The sequence below is a fragment of the Arachis ipaensis genome, chromosome B4 (genome assembly GCF_059453495.1).
Source record: "Arachis ipaensis isolate K30076 ecotype BB chromosome B4, ASM5945349v1, whole genome shotgun sequence".
NCBI classification, from domain to species: Eukaryota; Viridiplantae; Streptophyta; class Magnoliopsida; order Fabales; family Fabaceae; genus Arachis; species Arachis ipaensis.
The window spans coordinates 28692485-28713341 of NC_142439.1; the positions used below are offsets into that span (position 1 = coordinate 28692485).

General features: G+C 39.0%; 1 protein-coding gene across 2 annotated transcripts; it reads right to left on the bottom strand.

Moving 5' to 3' along the window:
* Positions 1 to 14516: 14516 nt before the first annotated feature.
* On the bottom strand, positions 14517 to 15925 carry LOC107637701 (RING/FYVE/PHD zinc finger superfamily protein). 2 transcript variants are annotated; one of them, XM_016341065.3, is made up of 2 exons: positions 14846 to 15925; positions 14517 to 14760 (listed from the first exon to the last, which is right to left on the bottom strand). In XM_016341065.3, the coding sequence occupies exons 1-2, from the start codon at positions 15791 to 15793 to the stop codon at positions 14716 to 14718; spliced, it is 993 nt and encodes a 330-aa protein (XP_016196551.1). In that variant the 5' UTR covers positions 15794 to 15925; the 3' UTR covers positions 14517 to 14715. The 2 variants fall into 2 exon arrangements, with proteins under 2 accessions (XP_016196551.1, XP_016196550.1); XM_016341064.3 differs by having other exon boundaries at positions 14517 to 14766; positions 14846 to 15883.
* Between the last annotated feature and the right edge of the window lie 4932 nt (positions 15926 to 20857).

The window sequence follows — 20857 nt, forward strand, 5'->3', positions numbered from 1 at the left end:
TTCTTGAGGTGGTGAAGAAAGAAGTCACTAAGCTACTTGAAGCGGACATCATCTACCCTATCTCGGATAGCGAATGGGTAAGCCCGGTCCAAGTAGTGCCAAAGAAGTCCGGAGTGACAACAATCAAAAACGAAAGTGGTGAACTTATAGCAACAAGAGTGCAGAATTCTTGGAGAGTATGCATAGACTACCGAAGATTGAATGCGGCCACAAGAAAAGACCATTTTCCACTACCATTTATCGATCAAATGCTTGATCGGTTAGCCGGTAAATCATACTATTATTTTCTTGATGGCTACTCCGGATACTTCCAAATTCATATTGCTCTAGAAGACCAAGAAAAAACTACATTTACTTGCCCCTTTGGAACGTATGCTTACAAGCGTATGCCATTTGGCCTATGCAACGCACCGGCAACGTTTCAAAGATGCATGATGAGCCTATTTGCGGACTTTCTAGAGCAATCAATGGAAGTTTTCATGGATAATTTTAGTGTGTATGGTGAGTCATTTGAGCATTGCTTAGGTAACCTTGAAAAAGTCCTAGAAAGGTGCACCAAAACAAACCTTGTCTTAAATTTTGAAAAATGTCATTTCATGGTCAAACAAGGCATTGTTTTGGGACACATAGTATCAAAGGAAGGCATCTCCGTAGATCCGGCAAAGATAAATGTCATATCCAGTTTACCTTACCCCTCCTCCGAGAGGGAAGTCCGTTCTTTTCTTGGACATGCAGGATTCTACCGGAGATTCATCAAGGACTTTAGCAAGGTGGCCTTACCTCTCTCTCGATTACTACAAAAAGACACCGAATTTGAGATGAGCAAGGAATGTATGGAAGCATACGACAAACTCAAGGTAGCATTGACACAAGCCCCTATTGTACGAGGACCCAATTGGACTCAACCCTTTGAAATCATGTGTGATGCTTCGAATTATGCGATAGGAGCCGCGTTAGCACAACGCGAGGGTAAGATCCCCTATGTCATAGCTTATGCTTCCAAAACATTAGACGGAGCCCAATCCAACTACACTACTACCGAAAAGGAACTTCTAGCTATTGTTTTTGCTTTGGACAAGTTCCGAGCCTATCTTCTTGGTTCCAAGGTAGTAGTATATTCGGATCACGCGGCACTAAAGTACTTGTTGGCAAAAAAGGAATCAAAACCGAGATTAATTCGTTGGGTGCTCTTATTACAAGAATTTGACTTGGAAATCAAAGATAGGAGCGGTGCCCAAAACCTAGTGGCGGACCATTTAAGTCGCCTCGAACACACAAAAGGCGACACCACTCCTATCAATGATTCCTTTCCTTTAGATGCTTTGCATGCAATCTCGGAAGTGGTTCCTTGGTATGCCCCAATAGCAAACTATTTGGTTTCACGCACTTTTCCTCCTAATCTCAACAAACACAAAAAGGATAAGCTGAAAAGCGAATCCAAATACTATATTTGGGATGATCCCTATTTGTGGAGGTGTGGAGCGGACCAAATAGTGCGACGGTGCATACCTCAAACCGAATTCCAAGCAATCTTGGACGCTTGCCATGCTTCCGAAGGAGGTGGTCACTACGGACCCCAAAGAACGGCAAGAAAAATCCTTGATTGCGGATTTTGGTGGCCAACTCTTCTCAAAGATGCTTCTCTCTATTGCAAATCTTGTCCCCAATGTATTAGGTTTGGAGATATTTCCAAGAAGGACGAAATTCCCCAACAAAATATGCTTTTTTGCGAAATCTTTGACGTATGGGGAATCGACTTCATGGGACCATTTCCAAATTCCAATGGCTTTCTCTACATCTTGCTAGCCGTCGATTATGTGTCAAAATGGGTGGAGGCAATCCCCACCCGAACGGATGACGCTAATGTTGTGTATTCTTTTGTGAGGAACAATATCATTTATCGCTTTGGCGCCCCAAGAGCAATCATAAGTGACCAAGGATCCCACTTTTGCAACAAAAGAATAGACGGCCTCATGAGAAAATATGGCATCATCCACAAAGTCGCCACGGCTTACCACCCTCAGACAAACGGCCAAGCCGAAGTCTCTAACCGGGAAATCAAGCATGTGTTAGAAAGGATTGTAAAGCCGAATAGGAAAGATTGGAGCATCAAACTCCCCGATGCACTGTGGGCCTATCGAACGGCTTACAAGACACCCATTGGCATGAGCCCCTTCCGGCTTGTATATGGTAAAGCATGTCACTTACCGGTGGAGATTGAACACAAAGCTTATTGGGCCGTAAAGGAGTGTAATACGAGCTTGGGTGGGGCCGGAGTAGAGAGAAAGCTTCAATTGGCGGAATTAGAATGTATGAGATTGGAAGCTTATGACAACTCTAGACTCTATAAGGAAAAGTTGAAAGCCATCCATGACAAGAACATTAGGAGAAGAGAATTCCAACCCGGTGACCTAGTCCTTCTCTACAATTCAAGGTTGAGATTACTACCCGGAAAGCTTAGATCAAGGTGGGATGGGCCCTACCAAGTGGAGAAAGTAGAACCTTATGGAGTCTACCACTTGCGCCACCCATTAAGCCCGGACATCTTCAAGGTAAACGGGCACCGTCTCAAATTGTATCATGGTGAGCAAAGAAAGAACGCCAAGGAATTTGAAGTGTTCCTCTTGAGGGATGCAACTCTTGAATAAACACTATAAGCTGCTGAAAGTCCAACTTAAGGACGTTAAACAAAAGTGCTAGGTGGGAGACACCCCACCATGGTAAGATCTTCCTTTGAGACTTGTACATAGACACTTGACTTCATGTTTGTTAGCTAGATTTTAATGACAACTCCCCTTCATTTGTTGACTTCATTTGCTATAGTGCTTAAGTGGCTGTATGGAGGGGGGGTTTGAAATGTCAAAAATGGTGTAACCACTTGTAAATTTAGAAAAACCCACCCCTCTGCGCGTGCGCGCACATGGCGCGTCCGTGCACATGGTCGAAATCTGCCAATCGGCGCGCAAGCGCACTGTGCGCGTCCGCGCCGATTGCCTTGCTGCCCCCTAGTACATTCTACAGAGAGTTAAGCCTCTCTCAAGCCTACACTAAGCCACCAGCCCAGCACCTCTGCCGCGTGCGCGCACCCGGTGCGCACGCGTCCATACAAAGCGAGCACGGAATGCGCGCGCGCGCCACAGCCGCGCACGCGCCCTTTCACTCTGCACTCCTCTCTGAGCCATTTCACAGAGAGTTGAGCCCCCTCCAGGCCCCTCTCGTGCCTGGGGCACAACCACGTGGACGCGTACGCGCACTGTGCGCGCGCGCGCCAACACACGCTAAAGCAATCTCTGGTACTTCGTCCAGAGAGTTATGCCACCCCTGTGCCTCTCCTGAGCCCCCAGCCCAAGCGCATGGACGCGCACGCGACATGTGCGCGCGCGCGCGCCCCTAGTCACCTTACTCCCTGCGCAAGCGCGCACCGCGCGCGCACCGCGCGCGCACGCGCCGATACTCGACGCCACCTTTAAGAAGGGCACACTGACCCCTTCATTCTCATTCCGCTTCTCTTCTTCTTCCACATCCTTCTCCATCTCACAAGGTATTATACTAGGCCCCCTCTTAGGCCAATAATCTCTTGTGGTTCTTATTCATTTAGTTGCACCATCTTTTAGGTAACTTCTTTCTTCCTTTTTTTTCTTCTTCTCTCTTTCTTCCTTCTTTCTCTAGTTACTCCCTTGGGATGTCTTTGTTCTCCCCTCTCTTTCAATCCCATTCTTCATGGGCATCTAGGCCCCAAACTCACTTACATGAGTAGATGAATAGTGTTGCTTACTTTTCTTGCACTCAATATGCATTATAATCATTAATAATGGATTGTGGAAAGTTACATTGCTCTCATTTTCACATAATCACATATTACTTGAGGGATGCACACCAAGTGTTCGATGAAAGGCACACTTGAATTTTGGACTTATTGTGACTACCTTGCCTCTCAACCAATCACTTTTGAGTGCATCCCCACTTTCCACAAACCATTCATCCCCATTTATGGTCCCTAAGGGTGTGTGCTTCTCATGCCTCTTCCTTGCATGCTTAAACTACCCTTGCACCACATGAAAATTATTTGCCTTGCTCTTCACACATTATCCTAGTTACGTGTTGCAGCTGTCATGTAACGAAGATACCCATATTCTATGGCATAACTTTCATTACATAGAGCTCATGTATCTCCACTTCTTTGGGTTTGATATTTTTCCTTTCTTGCTTCCACAGGATGGTCATCAAAAAGGACAACGGAAAAGGCCCCAAGAAGCCAGCTTCCAATAAAGCACGCCAAGAACTAACGGCGAGGCCCCTCCTGAAGAAGACCAAGGGCCCCGTTGACGTTCTAGAGAAGGACAACCCTCCTAAGGATTCAAACAAGTTTCCCAACCGTTACTGCGAACTTGTTTACTCCAGAATGATTGAAAGGAATTACCATCCGGAACCCCTCCTAGTCTTACCGGCTCACCTCAGTCCAATTGTGATGCCACAAATTGACCGGAGGCAATGGAGGTTCCTCTTGAGGCAACCAACGGAGGCCAATCTCTCTTGGGTGGTGGAATTTTACTCCAACTTCCACTCACCTCATCTCACATCCATATTTGTGCGCCGAAAACAAGTGTCGGTCACAGTGGAAGCCATCCGAGAAGTCCTTGGGATTGCACCGTCAACGGATGCATATGACGCCTACCAAGAAGTCTTGGCTACATGCGTTGACCGCGCATTCGATTGGAGCGCGATCCTCCGCGTCATTGCTTTACCCGACGCATTTTGGATTCGGGGGACCATAAAGCGAAGACCCAAGGGTTTAGATGTTCGCCACCTCACTCAAGAAGCCACGGCTTGGGCCCAAATTCTAGCTCACTACGTGCTCCCGAGCACACATGGGTCATCCATCACCACCGAGCTTGCCTTATTGATATGGTGCATCTTGACCGAGAAACCGGTCAACGTTCCGCATGCCATCCGCCAATCCATGGGGCGCATTCATGCCAAGGGAAATCTACCATTTCCCGCTTTAGTGACGGCATTAGTTGCGAAAGCCGGCGTCAACCGGGAGACTAAAGATAGGCGAACCTCAATACCGGTCGATGGTGATATCATTCCAACCAAGAGATGCCTCAAGCCTCCGGAAGTCACCAAGGACATTGAACTACCCACACCAACTGGCCACGCTACCACTTCATCTACATCACAAAAATCGGCCGCCCAACGCCTTGAAGACCTTCACAACAAATTAGACCGCTATGAGAGGCGTAACCAACGCCGCTATGCTCATGTGAAGAGGCTTCTAAGCATGATCACCCCACCAATGGAGGAACCCGATATCTCCACCTCCACCGCAACTTCAAGCGGAGATAGCAATGGCATTGGAGATGTGGCACACTCGGAGCTCAATCAACCAGCGCGCCTAACCTCTAGCACGGAGGACCGTGCTAAGTTTTAAGTGTGGGGAGGTCGGCCGACCGATCTCCGTAGGTAACATCTGAATAAATTAGGATAGGTTGCATGATTAGGTTTTAGTAGGATAGGTTGCATGATTAGGTCTTAGTTGGCACCATTCGCATGATAAGCCTGCTTGGTTGGAACAATGAAATTCTCTCTTAGGAAACCAACACTTTGGGGCAACCATGGCATTGCAAATTTTAAATGCTTTGATGCCAAAGTTGCATGAAGAATTATATTTTGGAACATGGTTTTGAGCTAAGAACACAAGCTTGTGAGATTTGAGCCTAATGGTGTGGTTACATCTTATAACCACTTATTTTTCCTTCTTGTGTGCATTATTCTCCTCCTATGATTGTGATCTTTGATTTGTTTGACTCTTTATGTCCATTATTTGGTGTATTCATGCATTTATATGATTGAGGCCATCATTTCATTAGCTCACTCACCCAAGTGGCCTTACCTTCTATCTTTCTTTGTTAGCCAAACTTGAGCCTACGATTAACCCACTTTGTTCTTAATTTAGCACATTACAAGCCTTAAAGCGGAAAACAATAAAAGTCCTTATTTGGATCTTTGATTAGCTTAGGCTAGTGTGTGTGAGTATTATGCAAGTGTGGGAACCTTGGGACATTGGGTGAATAAGAGGGTATTTTGTATTATTATTGAAATTATTGGGAATTGGGTACATACTCATGTATTGATCAAATGTAAAACCTCATGCATTGACGCTCTTGTATATAGAAAAAAAATAGAAAAAAAATTGAGAAAAACAATATGGAAAAGAAAGAAAAAAAATAAACTAAAGAAAAAGAAAAAAAAAAGAAAGAGGAAAAATAATGAAAAAGGGGACAAAATGCCCCAAAGTGAAGCTCAAGAGGAATCAATGCATAAGTATAGTGAGACGAAAAGAAAATACATGAGTATGTGGAAAAGTGAGGAATGAGTAGTTAGGTTAGCACTTAATTGTATAGGTCACTATATAGGTTAGGTGGGAAAGCTCAAGTTAATCAAAGATTCAAATCCTAAGTCCACTAGCCATATACGACCCTACCTTGACCCTAACCCCATTACAACCTAGGAAAAGACCTCATGATAATTGTATGCATGCACTGAATAATTGTTGATTGTTAGATGAAAAACAAATCTTGGAAAGCATGATTAGGGGAGAATTGAGAGAATAAACCCCAAACACCGAGTGATTAGAGTGCAAACACTTCCGACGAGGGTTCGATGCTCAATCCTTTGATTCCCGGCTCTCGCGAGCATTCCTCATGCAAGGTTGCACATATTGCATTTGATGCTTAGAAAGTGGCAAGTCCTATGCTTTGACCATCATTGTACCCCATGTGTTCGCATATGTCCTAAGAAGGCTAATTTGTTCCCAACCAAGTGGATAGTGGCACTAGTCATAGTTGCATGCATATAAGTAGGTTGCACTTCATGAGTCTTATACTTTTGCAACCCCTCGGTCTTCTGTGTTTCTTTGTATTTCTCTAAGCATGAGGACATGCTAGAATCTAAGTGTGGGGAGGTTGACAAACCCCAATTTGAGGATTTATCTTGTGATGATTTCAGGGGTTTTATCAATGATTCCACACACTTTCTATATGAAAATACAAGATTTTGCATTCCTTTCCTAGTTGCGCCTCATGAATGAAAACATGCTTATTTCGCACTAAAATAGATACATTTCTAATCTTCTCTTGATGCCATTCGATGCCGTGACTTGTGTGTTAAGTGGTTTCAGGATATAGAGTAGGAATGGACCGAAAGAGAGAAGGAAGACGGGTACAAAGGAAGGAAGCATGAGGATTAAGCTTTGGAGGTTTCCGCATGGGCGCGAGCGCGCACCTTGCGCACCCGCGCGGATAGGGCAACGTGGAGCCAAAGCCAAGAGCCGGCTTGAGAAGCGGCTAAGCCAGGATCTTCATGGGCGCGTACGCGTACATCATGCGTCCGCGCACATTACAAGACGTCTCAACGGCGCGCGCGCGTGCCTTGCGCGTGCGCGCCGATTTGCGAATATGATTTTTTAAGAAGTCACGTGACTTAGGCATGGAGGCAGTTAAGGATCCCACTCTTGGAGAAACACCTTGGCGGGAAAAGCTTAAGAAGACCAAAGGAACAAGGGTTAAGGACACTTTTAGTTCATTTCTTCTAGATCTAGATATTTTTCCTTTTTTGGGGAGAAGAGAGAGTTAGTTACATTTTTTGGGAGAAGAAGAGGGAGATTCCAAGCTTCACTAGGGTTCATCCTCATCTAATTTCTGAACTTTCAATGACTTTTTGGTGAGATCCACTACAATTCTCACTCCACTTTGTTCATGTCATAGATTTTCTTCTCCAATTTCAAGTAGTAGATACAATTGATCAATTCTCATAGATCTAGAATTCAACCTTGTAATTTTGGATTTCATCTCTATTTTGGATTTTCATTGCTACTCTTTGAGACTTGTTGTTAGATCTTTGTGTTGCAATACTTTCAATTTGACTTTTCTTCCCATTTTACTATGACTTTCCTTATTGCTCATCACATGTTTGATAAAATGACAACACTAGTTATGGAGTAGAATTTTCACACTTGGCATAGGGTTTGGTCCTTGGAAGAAGTTGAATAGTTGCATCAATAGTTGATTTGGAATTAGGGATTGCTAGTTGGCTTGGAGTGCACTAAAGCTAGATTCCCATAAGGTGAAGCTAGGACTTGTGACTCAAGTTGATTGCTTTCATTTGACCTCCCTCTACACCTAGGGGATAACTAAATGGAGCAAGGCCTAATTGTTGTCAACATTGAATGGACTATAAGGATAGGATTTCTAATGCCAACCCTAAGCCAAGTCTTTTGATAATTGATTGTTTGTTTCTCATTGCTTTACTAAAACCTTCAAAGAATTCCAACAAAGCTTACTAAATCAATAAGATGCACACTTTGGCAATTCCAAGGGAGAACGACTCGGGAGACTAGTACTCTCGGATATAGATTGTAGATTTGTTTGATGAAGGATTTTGCGTCGGTTTAGACTATACTACGATTGATCATTTGATAATTTCTATACCGGCAAAAATTCATTTGTCAACCACCCTCTACCTCCAATACTCAATCTTCAAGCTCTAGTGCACTTTTCTCTCAACCTTTACCTAACCCCAATGGTGGAATCAATGCCATCACCTTGAGGTCCGGCACTACATTGCAAGAGAGGAGTTTCAGGGAGCCAAGCTCAAGAGAAGCCACTCAAGATGAAGATGTTGTTGAGGTAGAAGTTGTTGAAAACAAGGATGAGGTACAACAGGCGGTTGAAGAAGAAGTGGCTCAACCGAAGGATGGAGTTTCTAAGGAAGATAATGTTTTAAAAGATGCTATTCCAATTCCTTTTCCACACCTAGCTAGGAAAACTAAAAAGCAAGTGGAGCTAGATCCCAAGATGGTGGATATATTCAAAAAGGTTGAAGTAACTATTCCCCTTTTTGATATTATTCGCCAAGTTCCTAAGTATGCTAAGTTTTTTAAGGATTTGTGCATGAATAATGAGAAGATTCATGATTTAGAAACTATTCTTTTGGATAGCTCAATTTCTGCTTTGATGGGTGCTATACTGGAGAAATATGGTGATCCCGGTCCTTGTCTGGTTACTTGCACTATAGGTAGTATACAATTTGTTGATTGCATGTGTGACCTAGGTGCATGTGTTAGCATTATGCCGTTATCTGTTTATGATGCATTGAAGCTTCCACCGTTGAAAAGGTCGGCAGCCCATTTTGTTTTGGCAGATAAAAACATAATCTCGGTGGTTGGCATTGCGAAAGATGTCTGATGAGTAGGGATTTTTGCACCGGTTTAGATTTTTCCACTCAAGATAATTTATGTTGAAAGTATAGACCAATCCGGCAAATTAAATCCCAAACATCAAAGTTTAATATTTCTAATTTAAACCGAGAGTAATTCAACCTCGGGTCGTCTTCCCTAGGAGTTGCAACTAAGTGTATAATCATTGGCTATGAGGGAATTGGGGTTGGATAATAGCAATTGGCAAGAAATTAAAATGCAAGAAGGTAACTTAACGTGCAAGAAATTAAATGAAAGCAAGTAAAGGCAATGAAAATAGAAATTGAAAGCAAAAAAGGACTATTGGCAAGAAATGGGTAATTAAGGATTCCTATCCTAGTAGTGAACCACAAACATGGTAATTGTGTGTGAATTAATCCCAATTAGTCAACCCTACATCGAGGATAAGTCAACTAGGCATAATTAATCTCAATCCCTAAGTCTTAAGTCAACACTAGTTGGACACACTTTTCACTTTAGCTTAGTTTTTGAGTTTTTAATTCTAGTGAGAGAAACTCCTACTTCTCTCTAGGGTTTTTGGTATTCTTAGTTTTACTTTCACTTGGATCTTGAGAGAAATTGCTGTTACTTTCATTTTCTAGTCATTTTTCTTATAGTTTTCTTCTTTAATTCCTTTAGTACTCTTTTCTATTTCGTTACTTGAATTCATGTTTGGATCTTGTTACTATTGAATTTTGTTAATGCATTGAGTTATTTCCATATTTATTGTTATTACTTATTTTGTTCTTGTTAATTATTTTCAGTGGTAATTTGAATTGGATTATTTTCTAGTTTTTATCATGTCTTTTATTTTTGTTCACCAAGTGTTTGAGAAAATATCATCCAATATCATAGAGTAGATTTCCTTGCTTGGTTTGGGGTTGAGTAATTGGATCTACTTGAATTGTTATATTCAAGTGTTGATTGATAATTGAATATTGTTAATTAGCTTGAAACTCACCAACTCTAGTTCTTCTTTATGAAGTGACTAGGACTTGTGAGCTAAAGTTAATCGTTTCACTTGACTTTTCTTCAATCGTTAGCAGATAACTAAGTGAGAGCAATGAGCTTTTACCATCACACTTGGACAAGACAATAACGATACAAATTCCGATTCTCACCCCGAACCAATGCCTTTTTATATTGATTAATTACCAACTCTTGCTAGTTAACTGTTGCTCTAATTTTCTAGTTTTTTTTTTTGTTCTCAACTTCAAAAACCTCCAGGAAAATCATAACCAATAATTTGCATCTTGTGTCAACTCCGATGGAAACGACTCGAGATTCTACTCCCGGTTATTGAATTTAATTGTGACACACCTTTTAACTCTGACTAGTGGAAATCTCGTTGGTTAAGACTATAATTGCAATGTTGATTTGGAAGAAAACTTTTTGGTAATCTTGACCGACATTTATCTGCTTGTCAATGTTCAGTCAGAGAATTGAAGTCCTTTGAACTTGATTTTTTTAGTGGTTATTCACGTGCAAAAAAGAGTGGGAACGGTTACTCGAGAATTAGCTCATGTGGAAGTTACTCTTGAACCTGATTGGTCAAAGACTTTTATAAATAGATAAAGGATTCATGAAAAAATGGTTGAAATTTTGCTTCAGAAAAAAACTCAAGCACACTCACATCCCATAGATTTTTTGAGTCTGCATTCGAGTCATTTTCTGTAGGGTTCCTTCCATTGTTTTCAAATTACATTTACATTTTCTGTAACTTTTACTTTTTCTGCAAATTTATCTTTCAAGTAACATGCATCTTTCTTGTTTAATTTTAAGTTTCGGTATTTTACTTTCGACTTCAAAAGTCCTTTGATCCAATCGAAAGCATTTTATTACTTTATTTAAATTCAATACAGTTTCTTTCAATTCCAGTCAATTTATTTTCAAAGTTTTATTTTGTTTATCTTTCATATTTCATTTTATTTTGTTCTATCGAAAAGGTCCTTTGATGCACTTTAAAGAACTGGTACTCACAAAGGAGTAGGTTTTCCTCCCAGACCACTAGATTTCAAACAACTTTCCATTTGCTAAAAATCGATAAAACACATGAATCCACTCAAAATGTCCAACCCATCTTTGATCGCAATGGATAATTTAATTTAAATACTGGACTTGCAAAAATTGGCAATGCAACAAGTTCTATTTTTTTTCGTTCATCTTTGCAAAAATCTATATTTTCTTTGCAACAAATTCTATTGTCTAGGCGAATGAAATCGAGAAATGGTACTGTGCTGAAGCTTCTTTTTTTCAATAGGTGCTGAAATGAGTTGGTTGTGCCAAGAGAGGGACGCGTGTTGCTGCTGCTACCAGACGTAGAGACAAGAACTCAATCAAATCAGCAGTGGCAGGAACCCATCCGAACTGATGGAGTGTGTTTACGTCATGAAGTGGCAAAATTAGCATGGATTAATTTGTTCTTAATTATGCTAACAATTGGCGTGAATTTTTTGTTGGGGTTGGGCTCTTATTTTTTTTCAAGTGGTCTGGATTGAAAATGTGTACTTGATCCAAGCAATTTTGGCATAAGACTTTTTAATAATAATAATAATAATAATAATAATAATAATAATAATAATAATATAATTTTTGAATATTCAGAAATTAAAATATTAGAATTTAATTTTTCATGTTAATAATGAATTAAATTATATTAAAAAATTAAAATATTATTATTTGATATACTTTATTTTGTTTGTATAAAATATGCTATCGTAATTAAAGTTAAATTATATTCAGAAATTAAAATTTTAGAATTTAATTTTTCATGTTAATAATGAATTAAATTATATTCAGAAATTAAAATATTATGATCTAATATGCTTTATTTTGTTTGTATAAAATATGATATCGTAATTAAAGTTAAATTATATCCAGGAATTAAAAAGAAAAATAATTTTTGTTAGTATTTTGTAATTTGATGATTTTGATCTTTTATTTTTTTTTATAAAAAATTTGAAGAGCACAGTAAATACAAAGTAATTAACGAATCATTAAAAGTTTAAAAGAATAGTGAATTTATGAGAAAATAAAACTAAAAGAAATATATGTTGGATTTAAAAATAAGGATAATTTATGTTAATAAATTGATTGGAAGTCAAAATTACACATATATCTTGAATAAAAATTGGTTACATGCATATCCTAAACAGATCTATATAAATTGAATCAGAAAAATTTAATTTTTAGGCATTTACATATAAATTAAATCAGGTTGATTCGATTTATTATGCACAAGATATACACAGTAAATCAAATACATACATAATAAATAAGTATGAATTAAAATAAAATTTTTATTTTAATTCAAATATTAAAAATTTTTAATGTATTTATTAAAATGAAATTTATATTTAAGATTTATAATAATAATTTACATATTTATATGAATATACATCGTTAACAACATAATATGTAGTTGGATGAATATAAAAAATAAAAATAATAAAATATAAAAATTATTATTTATATTACAAATTTAAAAATATACATTTAGAATCAAATTTTTGTATAGACATTAAATATTTATATGTTAGAAATGATGTGTAAAATAATGGGTAAAAAACTAAAAATAGACATGATAACAAATTCTTTTAGGAAAGAAGTGATAATAAATTTCATTTCATTTTTTTTGGCCCACTTCATAAAAAGGTGGGACACTCTTAGATGTAAGTTTTGTTTTAGACAAAGTTCTAGCACTATGTACCCTATTCGCGGGTACCCAACCCGATTCTATCCGGTCGGGTAGGGTTGCCAACCCGATCTGTACCGGGTGTAGGGTAGGATGCGGGTAGGGTTTTCGTGCGGGTCGGATAGGGTGCGGGTTGAGCCTTAACCCTACCCGACCAACCCGCACCCTATATATGTATATGTTATATACTTATATAAAAATATATTTTAAGTGGATGTTGAACTAAAGACTTCTCACTAAATACAAAAGATCCTTAGTCATTAAAAGAAGATCATTAATTGATAATTTAATAAACTTTTCTTACATAAAAGTCAATCCTATTTTAAATTATCATCAAATTATATAATAACGTTGCATTTTTTTTGTAACCCGCGGGTAGGGTCGGATACTCGCGGGTTAAGAGCGGGTAGGGTTAGGGTTGAGATATTCTCAACCCGCGGGTAGGGTAGGGTTGAGTTTATATAAAAATCTCAACCCGCAGGTAGGGTTAGGGTTGACTCCAAACCCTACCCTACTCTACCCATTGCCACCCCTACTCACCGCATCTTCAATTATTATTATTATTATTATTATTATTATTATTATTATTATCTTTAAAAAATCTTTTGCCAAAATTGCTTGGATCAAGTATACATATTTTTAATCCAGACTACTTAAAAAAAATGAGCCCAACTCCAACAAAAAAATTCAACCCAATTGTTAGCATAATTAAGAATAAATTAATTCATGTTAATTATGCCATTCCATGACGTAAACACACTCCATCGGTTTCTGCCACTGCTGATTTGATTGAGTTCTTATTTCTGCGTCTGGCAACATCAGCAATATGTGTCTCTCTCTCGACACAACTAACTTATTTCAGTACCTACTGAAAAAAAGAAGTTTTAGTATAGTAGCATTGTCCATAAAAATCTAGTTGAGATTTTAAATATAGTTTGGGGAATTAGTTCTAATCGATTAATTTGACATGGTTAATCGAAAAAAGTTTATCAAATTAGTCCGGTTCATTGTTGGACCTTTTGTATTTTTTGACTATCCAATTGGAGTAGGGAAAAACATGTGATATATTCCTTCTAGAAGATTATGGTGAAGACATGGCTTCTTTAGATGTTTGTACCCAAATAATTCAGTGCATTGGCATCAAAGCAAATGTCTTTCGTGCATTGATTTACAAGGAAAACCTTCTCTCCCTATCTTCAAAGAAATTAATTAATTTGTTAACCTATAATTGGAAGAATTATACAAAATCCCCATTATCTGCAACTCAATAATGCACAATTCATTTTTATCTCATACTTTAATATCCCTCTGATTTTGGTCGTTTTATATTTAACTGTTTATTTTAGATTTGGGGGAAAGAAAAAGAAAGAAATGCAGAACAATGCCTTATCTTTGTGGTCAGTGATCAAAGGAAAGCTAATTCAAACAATATGGCAATGGATATGGAAATGAATACTATGAGACTATATAAGTTAATTTCTCCCACAAATTCTGTGTAGAAACAGCATATGCACATGGCTAAACTAAAGTTTGCGTCGTATTTATTGCTGAAACAAACCAAGGAGGGAACTGAACAAATAAGAAATAACATTAAGTTTAGTCATAATTCAAATGCTATATTACTGAAATCCATCACAGAAAACATGTTTAATGTAAAACTAAATTAAAACTCAATTGAACTCTAAGGGAAACAAACTTTGCTTTTCCCTAAGAAAAAACGGGGTCAACGAACAACAATGTTAAAGAAACCTAGCTGCCAAATTTGCTATACTTCATCTTCAACCGCAACAATTTTGTATTTCCCTGATTGCTGTTGCTGCCAAAAAAACCCCATCAAAATTGAAATCTAAGTAAATCAATTAAAGTGATAGACGAGTCAGTTATAAAACGGTTACCTTGTCCCAAATTTGGGTGTGGGTTTTGCAGAAGCCAGCAACAATGGTAGCACCCTTCTTGCCTTGCTTATACTCAATACAAAGCTCCTCTTTAATCCCACACGTAACATGAAACGCCAAACCGCACTTTGGCTCAGAGCACACAACAGCACAACCATCACAAGAATCACAAACATAGCACCTCTCCAACCACCTCTTCTTCGGAACCATAGAACAATCGATTCCCTCTCTCCCTTCAGGATCCAAGAAGAACACCTCCGGCACCAGTAGCGCGCAAACGATGTGAGCCCAACGGTTATCCGTTGTCTTTTTCATCGCGCCTTCGGTCACCGGACAGAGGCAGCAGCAGCAAGAAACAGAGGACGCATCTGAAGCAGCTTCTTCGTCTTTGAAACGACACCGTTCGCAGAACCAGTCTCCGTCTGGGATTGACTTTGAGAGCGGGTTTCCGTAGCAGGAAGCGTGGACCATTAGGTCGCAACCGTCGCAAAATACGATTGGATCCGTAGGGTCTCCGTCTGTGCTCTGGCACACACAGCATAAAATCCCGTCGTCAACGTCAACGTCAACATCATCGCAATCGTTGACGTTACCGTTGCCGTCAAGATATTGCTCTTGACGCTTTTGGGGAGATGAGGGGAGAGATTGGAGCTTTTTGTCGGTTTCTTGGTATTCGAGGTTGAGGTCGATTTGGAAGGGTGAAACGGCGTCGTTTTGTGGGAGGAAGGGTTGAAAAGCGCATACTCTTTTCTTGGCGGGTAAACAATAAGCAGTGGCGGAAGGAGGGATTGGATTTGGGTTCAGGTTTTCGTAAAACGCAGCGTTTCGGGAATCTTTGCGCTTCTTGGCAGGTAAGGGAGTGTGTTGTTGTTGTTGTTGGAGTTGTAATCTGAGTCTCTTGAGGGGAGGTAGGTCGTAGAATGTGGAACCAGAAGAAGAAGAATCCATTTTTTGTTAGGGGGCGGGGGGGTTCTGTCTCTGTGTCTTTGGTAGGTTCGTGAATTGGAATTTGACAAGTGAGAAAGAAATGGGTCTGGCACTTTGGTGCTATGCTTTCAATTCAAAACTAAAAAATGCAATGGAAGTGGAAGCGGTGAATTGAAATGGAAAATGAAAAATGAAAGGGAAAAGAGGGCCGGGAAAACGGAGGAGGGAAGCGAGGACGGGAGAGGTTTTCGAAATGAAAACATTTTTGGTGGTTTAGGGCAATGAAAATTTGGCGCGAAAGCCAAAACGGTTTGTGTGTTTACTGTTTACTGTTTAGAGTTTGGAATTTTTGTTTGATAAATAAATTAACGCGGGCGCGGTTTGTTTTCTGAAATCTGGATCTGGTTGATGCCATTCCGACTAGATTACTACTAATTAATTAAGTACAAGTTGTACAATACATACTAAATAAATTAGAATTAATCTCTGCGTACAGGCATTTTTTGTTATATAAATCTATATACTCACTTATACTTAAAATGCGCCTCTTCTGACACGTCTAGTCCACGCGTTTCTTAACAGATTTTTCAATTAACGCGCGAAAATATATAATTTCCTTTTTCGAAAAGATTTTGTTTCCTTTTTTTAATTTCTTCTGCGTTTTCGTGTCTTTTCTCAGCGATCTCTTTTTTGTATTTTTCTCTACGTTCTCCTTCGGCGTTTACGTGCATTTCTCTCTGTGTTCTCTTTGTTCGTTTTTCTCGATTTGCATTGTTTCTAAAATCAAGCTCTGAAATCATTTAGAAATCAAGCTCTGAAATCGTTTTGAAGATAATAGATGATTCAACTTTAGATTGTCAGCTGAACTAGAGCGAAGTGAATTTTGAATTTGAATCCAATGAAATTCCTGAGGTGTGGTTTAATTCCAGTTAATATTTTTGTTAGTAGTTTATGATTGTGGAGCTGAAAAATGTTGTGAATCTTGCCCGTGAAATTTGTTGTTCATTGTTCATTGTTTAAATTGAATGTAATGTACTAATTCAGATGAATTTTCTGCATTTTATATCAGAATTTCAGGTGTAAATCAAGAATATTTGGGTGTAACTTGGTAAAGTTTGAGTATATTTACAGGTTCTGACTTTTCATTTGACTAAGGGTGAATTGTCTTATTCTTTTAGTTGAATTGTTTTAGTTTCTGTTTGATGATGATTCATGAATCTGATTTTTGTTATTTTTTATGATGGTTTTATAGTTGTATTTGCATTTTATAGTTTATGGTTGTGTTTAATATGGTGTATTTTGGACTTTTTTGGTGTATTTTGCAACCCCTCTGTGATATTGATAAGCAGTTTGTTCCCAAGGTTGGGATGACTTTTAACACCCTTGAAGATGCTGCAAAATTCTACAAGGATTATTCAAAAGCTATAGGTTTTTCTACAAGAGTTTGGAGCACAAATAAGAAGGAAAACAAAATTAAGAATCAATTGATTACATGTAGCAGAGAGGGGAAATAAAAATCGAAAATATCTCCGACGGAGAAGACAAACCCCTTAGCAGGATTAAATTGTCCTGCAAGAATTTATATACACATATTGAAGGACATCGGTGTTTGGATCAATTCCAAGGTTGTGTTGCATCGTTCACATCCTTGCTGTGCAAATCAAGCAGAGATGCTTAAACAGCACAGGAAACCAAGCATGTTTGTGCGTCGTACAATAGAGAATAACGAGAAAGCGGGTATCAGACCAAACAAAACTTACCAATCATTTGTGGCAGCAGCCGGGGGTCACCGCGAGTTAAATTTTATTAAAAAAGACGTGAGAAATTACATCACGAGAGAAGTGCGGAATGTTTCGGAACTACAGGATGAAAAAGAATTTGAGAAATACTTATTAAGAATGAAAGAGAAGAATCAGAATTTCTTTTTCAAGCTCGAACTCGAGGACGATCAGTCGATTAAGCTTGCCTTTTGGGAGGACGCAAGGAGCAGGGCTACCTGTGAGTATTTTGGAGATGTTATTTCATTTGACACTACCTACAATACAAATACGTAATATACTGTTATGGTTTATGATGTAATGATGTTGAATTAATGTTGTTTATAAATCTGCAGCAGAGGTGTATATTGGATTTTTTTCGGTGTAGACGGTTATTATTTGGGTGTATTTAACAACTTCAATTCTATTTTGTCATAATCTGTTTCAGGTATAATATGGTTTTTGGTTCTTTTATTGGGGTAAATCAACACAGCCAGTCAACACTTTTGGGATGCGCTTTGATGAAAAACGAAGATATTCAATCATTCAAATGGTTATTTGAATGTTGGCTTTGTTGCATGGGAGGAAATGCTCCGAAAGGGATTCTCACCGTTCAATGTGCATTGATGCAAAGGGCTATCGAGGCTTGTATGCCCACAACAATTCACCGTTGGTGTATTTGGCACATCATGAAGAAGATTCCAAGCAAACTAAACGACTACAAGAGACACCTAAAAATCGAACATGACATGAGCCATGTTGTTTGGAACTCTCATACCAAAGAATTATTTGATAGGAATTGGAATGATTTTCTAATTAAGTATGGTTTTGTGGACAACAAGGAGCTTTCAGGTAATGTCTTTTAAAATCTACAGCAGAGATGTAAATTGAATGTTTTTGAGTGTATTATAGTTCTGATTTAGGTATTTTTTGCAGAGCTTTATGAAGACCGTGATATATGGATTCCAATTTATCTCAATCACCACTTTTGAACCAGGATGAGAAGCACAAAAAGGAGCGAAATCATGCATGCCTTTTTTAATAAATTCATTACGCGGAACAACTCACTTATCCAATTCGTCAAACAATACGATAATTGCCTCGGAAGCAGGGAGCAAAGAGAGAGAATCGAATGTTGCAGATTTTCACACTGTCATACCGTGTGCAACAAAATCCTCAATAGAAGCTCAGTTTCAACAAGTGTACACTCACCAGAAGTTCAAGAAAGTCCAAGCACAATTCAAAGGAAAGGTGAATTGCATCACAAGATCAATGAATTCTGCTCTAGGCTATTCGGTATACGAAGTTGTAGAACAAGTTTCTAACTCAACATTTAACAAGTTTGCAGTTACACATGACTCGGTAGCAGCCCAAGTGAAATGCCAGTGCTTATTATTTGAATCAAGAGGGATATTGTGCCGTCACGCTCTAAGTGTGTTAAGCTTTGAACGAGTAAACAAAGTGTCATCGAGATACATATTGAAACGATGGAGTAAGAACGTAAAGAGGAGACACACACATCAAGAGCAGCCACGACGAGCCAGTGTTGGAGCCAAGAAGCAAGAGGTTAGACGAATTGGTGTTTCATTCGCAAAATATATGCGAATTTGCATCGGAATCCGAGGAGCTCACTCTCATTTTGCACCGCGCCTATGACAACATCGTGGTTGAGATGCAAGAACTGAAAGCCAAAAGGAAGGGGACATGTTCGTTATCTCACGAAGATGCTAACTTGGAATCTGTTAACGAGCTTCAAAGCCCTCCAAGAGTGAGAACAAGAGGACATCCCAAAAATAGACTAGGTTCAAAGTTGGACAAATAGATTTCAAATGCCTCAAAGAAAAAGAAAACGAAAGCTCTAAGCAAGGTAAAAGTGATTAAACAGGGGGTAATTGAGTTTATTTTTTTGTTAACATTTTACTAATATGTGAGTTTATTTTTTCCAGTTGAACCTTTTTGATGGCGCATCAGTGGTGTAACCGAATTCCAACCAATATGATGGACATGTTATGAATTATCAGTTCAGAAATCCAGCAGCAGGGATAGATTTTTGGTGTATAATGACAATATTTTGGTGTAACAATCAATTTTTTAGGTGTATTTCTGCATTTTCTTATTTTTTATATTTTCCCTTTTTTTTATATTTTTCAGATGCTACTATTTGTGTTGGAAACAAGATTCTGAAAACCGGACCGGACTGGCCGGTTCAACTGGGTTAACCGGAAACCAGTCATCTAGCCGGTCCAGTTGAACATCAGAACCGTCCTACAAAAAACCGATAAAAAACATGTCGAACCGACAGTTAACCGACAAACCGAATGAACCGGGTGGTGCGGTAATTTCTAACCACAAACTAACCGACAAGTGCACCGGGTCATACCAAGCAATACCTGGTGCACGAAATTGTGATTACACTTTTCACAACTCCACACAACTAACCAGTAAGTGCACTGGGTCGTCCAAGTAATACCTTACGTGAGTAAGGGTCGATTCCACGGAGATTGTCGGCTTGAAGCAAGCTATGGTTATTTTGTAAATCTTAGTTAGGGGATTAATGATAAGAGTGATTGTATTTATGAAAAATAAATAACATGAAATAAATAGTACTTGTGATTCAGTAATGAGAAACAGGCTGAGGTTCTGGAGATGCTCTGTCGTCTGAATCTCTGCTTTCCTACTGTCTTCTTCTCCAAACACGCATGGCTTCCTTCAATGGCAAGCTGTATGATCCTCTCGGATGAAAAATACCAGGTACGATCTCTGCACGGCTAATCAACTGTCGGATTTCTCGTCTCGGATGAAAAATACCATGTACAGCTACCGCACGGCTAATCATCTGTCGGTTCCCACTAACGTCAGAATAGGACCCTTGTCCTTTTGCACACTGTCACTGCGCCCAACATTCGCAGGTTTGAAGCTCGTCACAGTCATCCCTTCCCGGATCCTACTCGGAATACCACAGATAAGGTTTAGACTTTCCGGATCCTAGGAATACTGCCAATTGGTTCTAGCCTATACTACGTTGAGCTCAGATAGAACGGGAATGGTCGTCAGGCATGCGTTCATAGGTTGAGGATAATGATGAGTGTCACGGATCATCATATTTTCTATATTGAAGTACGAGTGAGTATCTTAGAACAGAATCAAGCGTGATTGAATAGAAAACAGTAGTAATTGCATTAATCCATTAAAACACAGTAGAGCTCCTCACCCCCACCTATGGGGTTTAGAGACTCATGCCGTAGAAGATACAATATGAAGTGTAAAAAATGTCATGAGGTGCTAAATGAATCTCTAAGAGTAGTTTTTATACTAAACTAGTAACTTA

Excerpts from the sequence above, each read along its gene's own strand:
- LOC107637701 (XM_016341064.3), bottom strand. The coding sequence starts at position 15,793 with ATGGATTCTTCTTCTTCTGGTTCCACATTCTACGACCTACCTCCCCTC. Across the intron at positions 14,767-14,845 it reads ACACCCAAATTTGGGACAAG|CAACAGCAATCAGGGAAATA; the intron begins GTAACCGTTTTA and ends TTTTTTTGGCAG.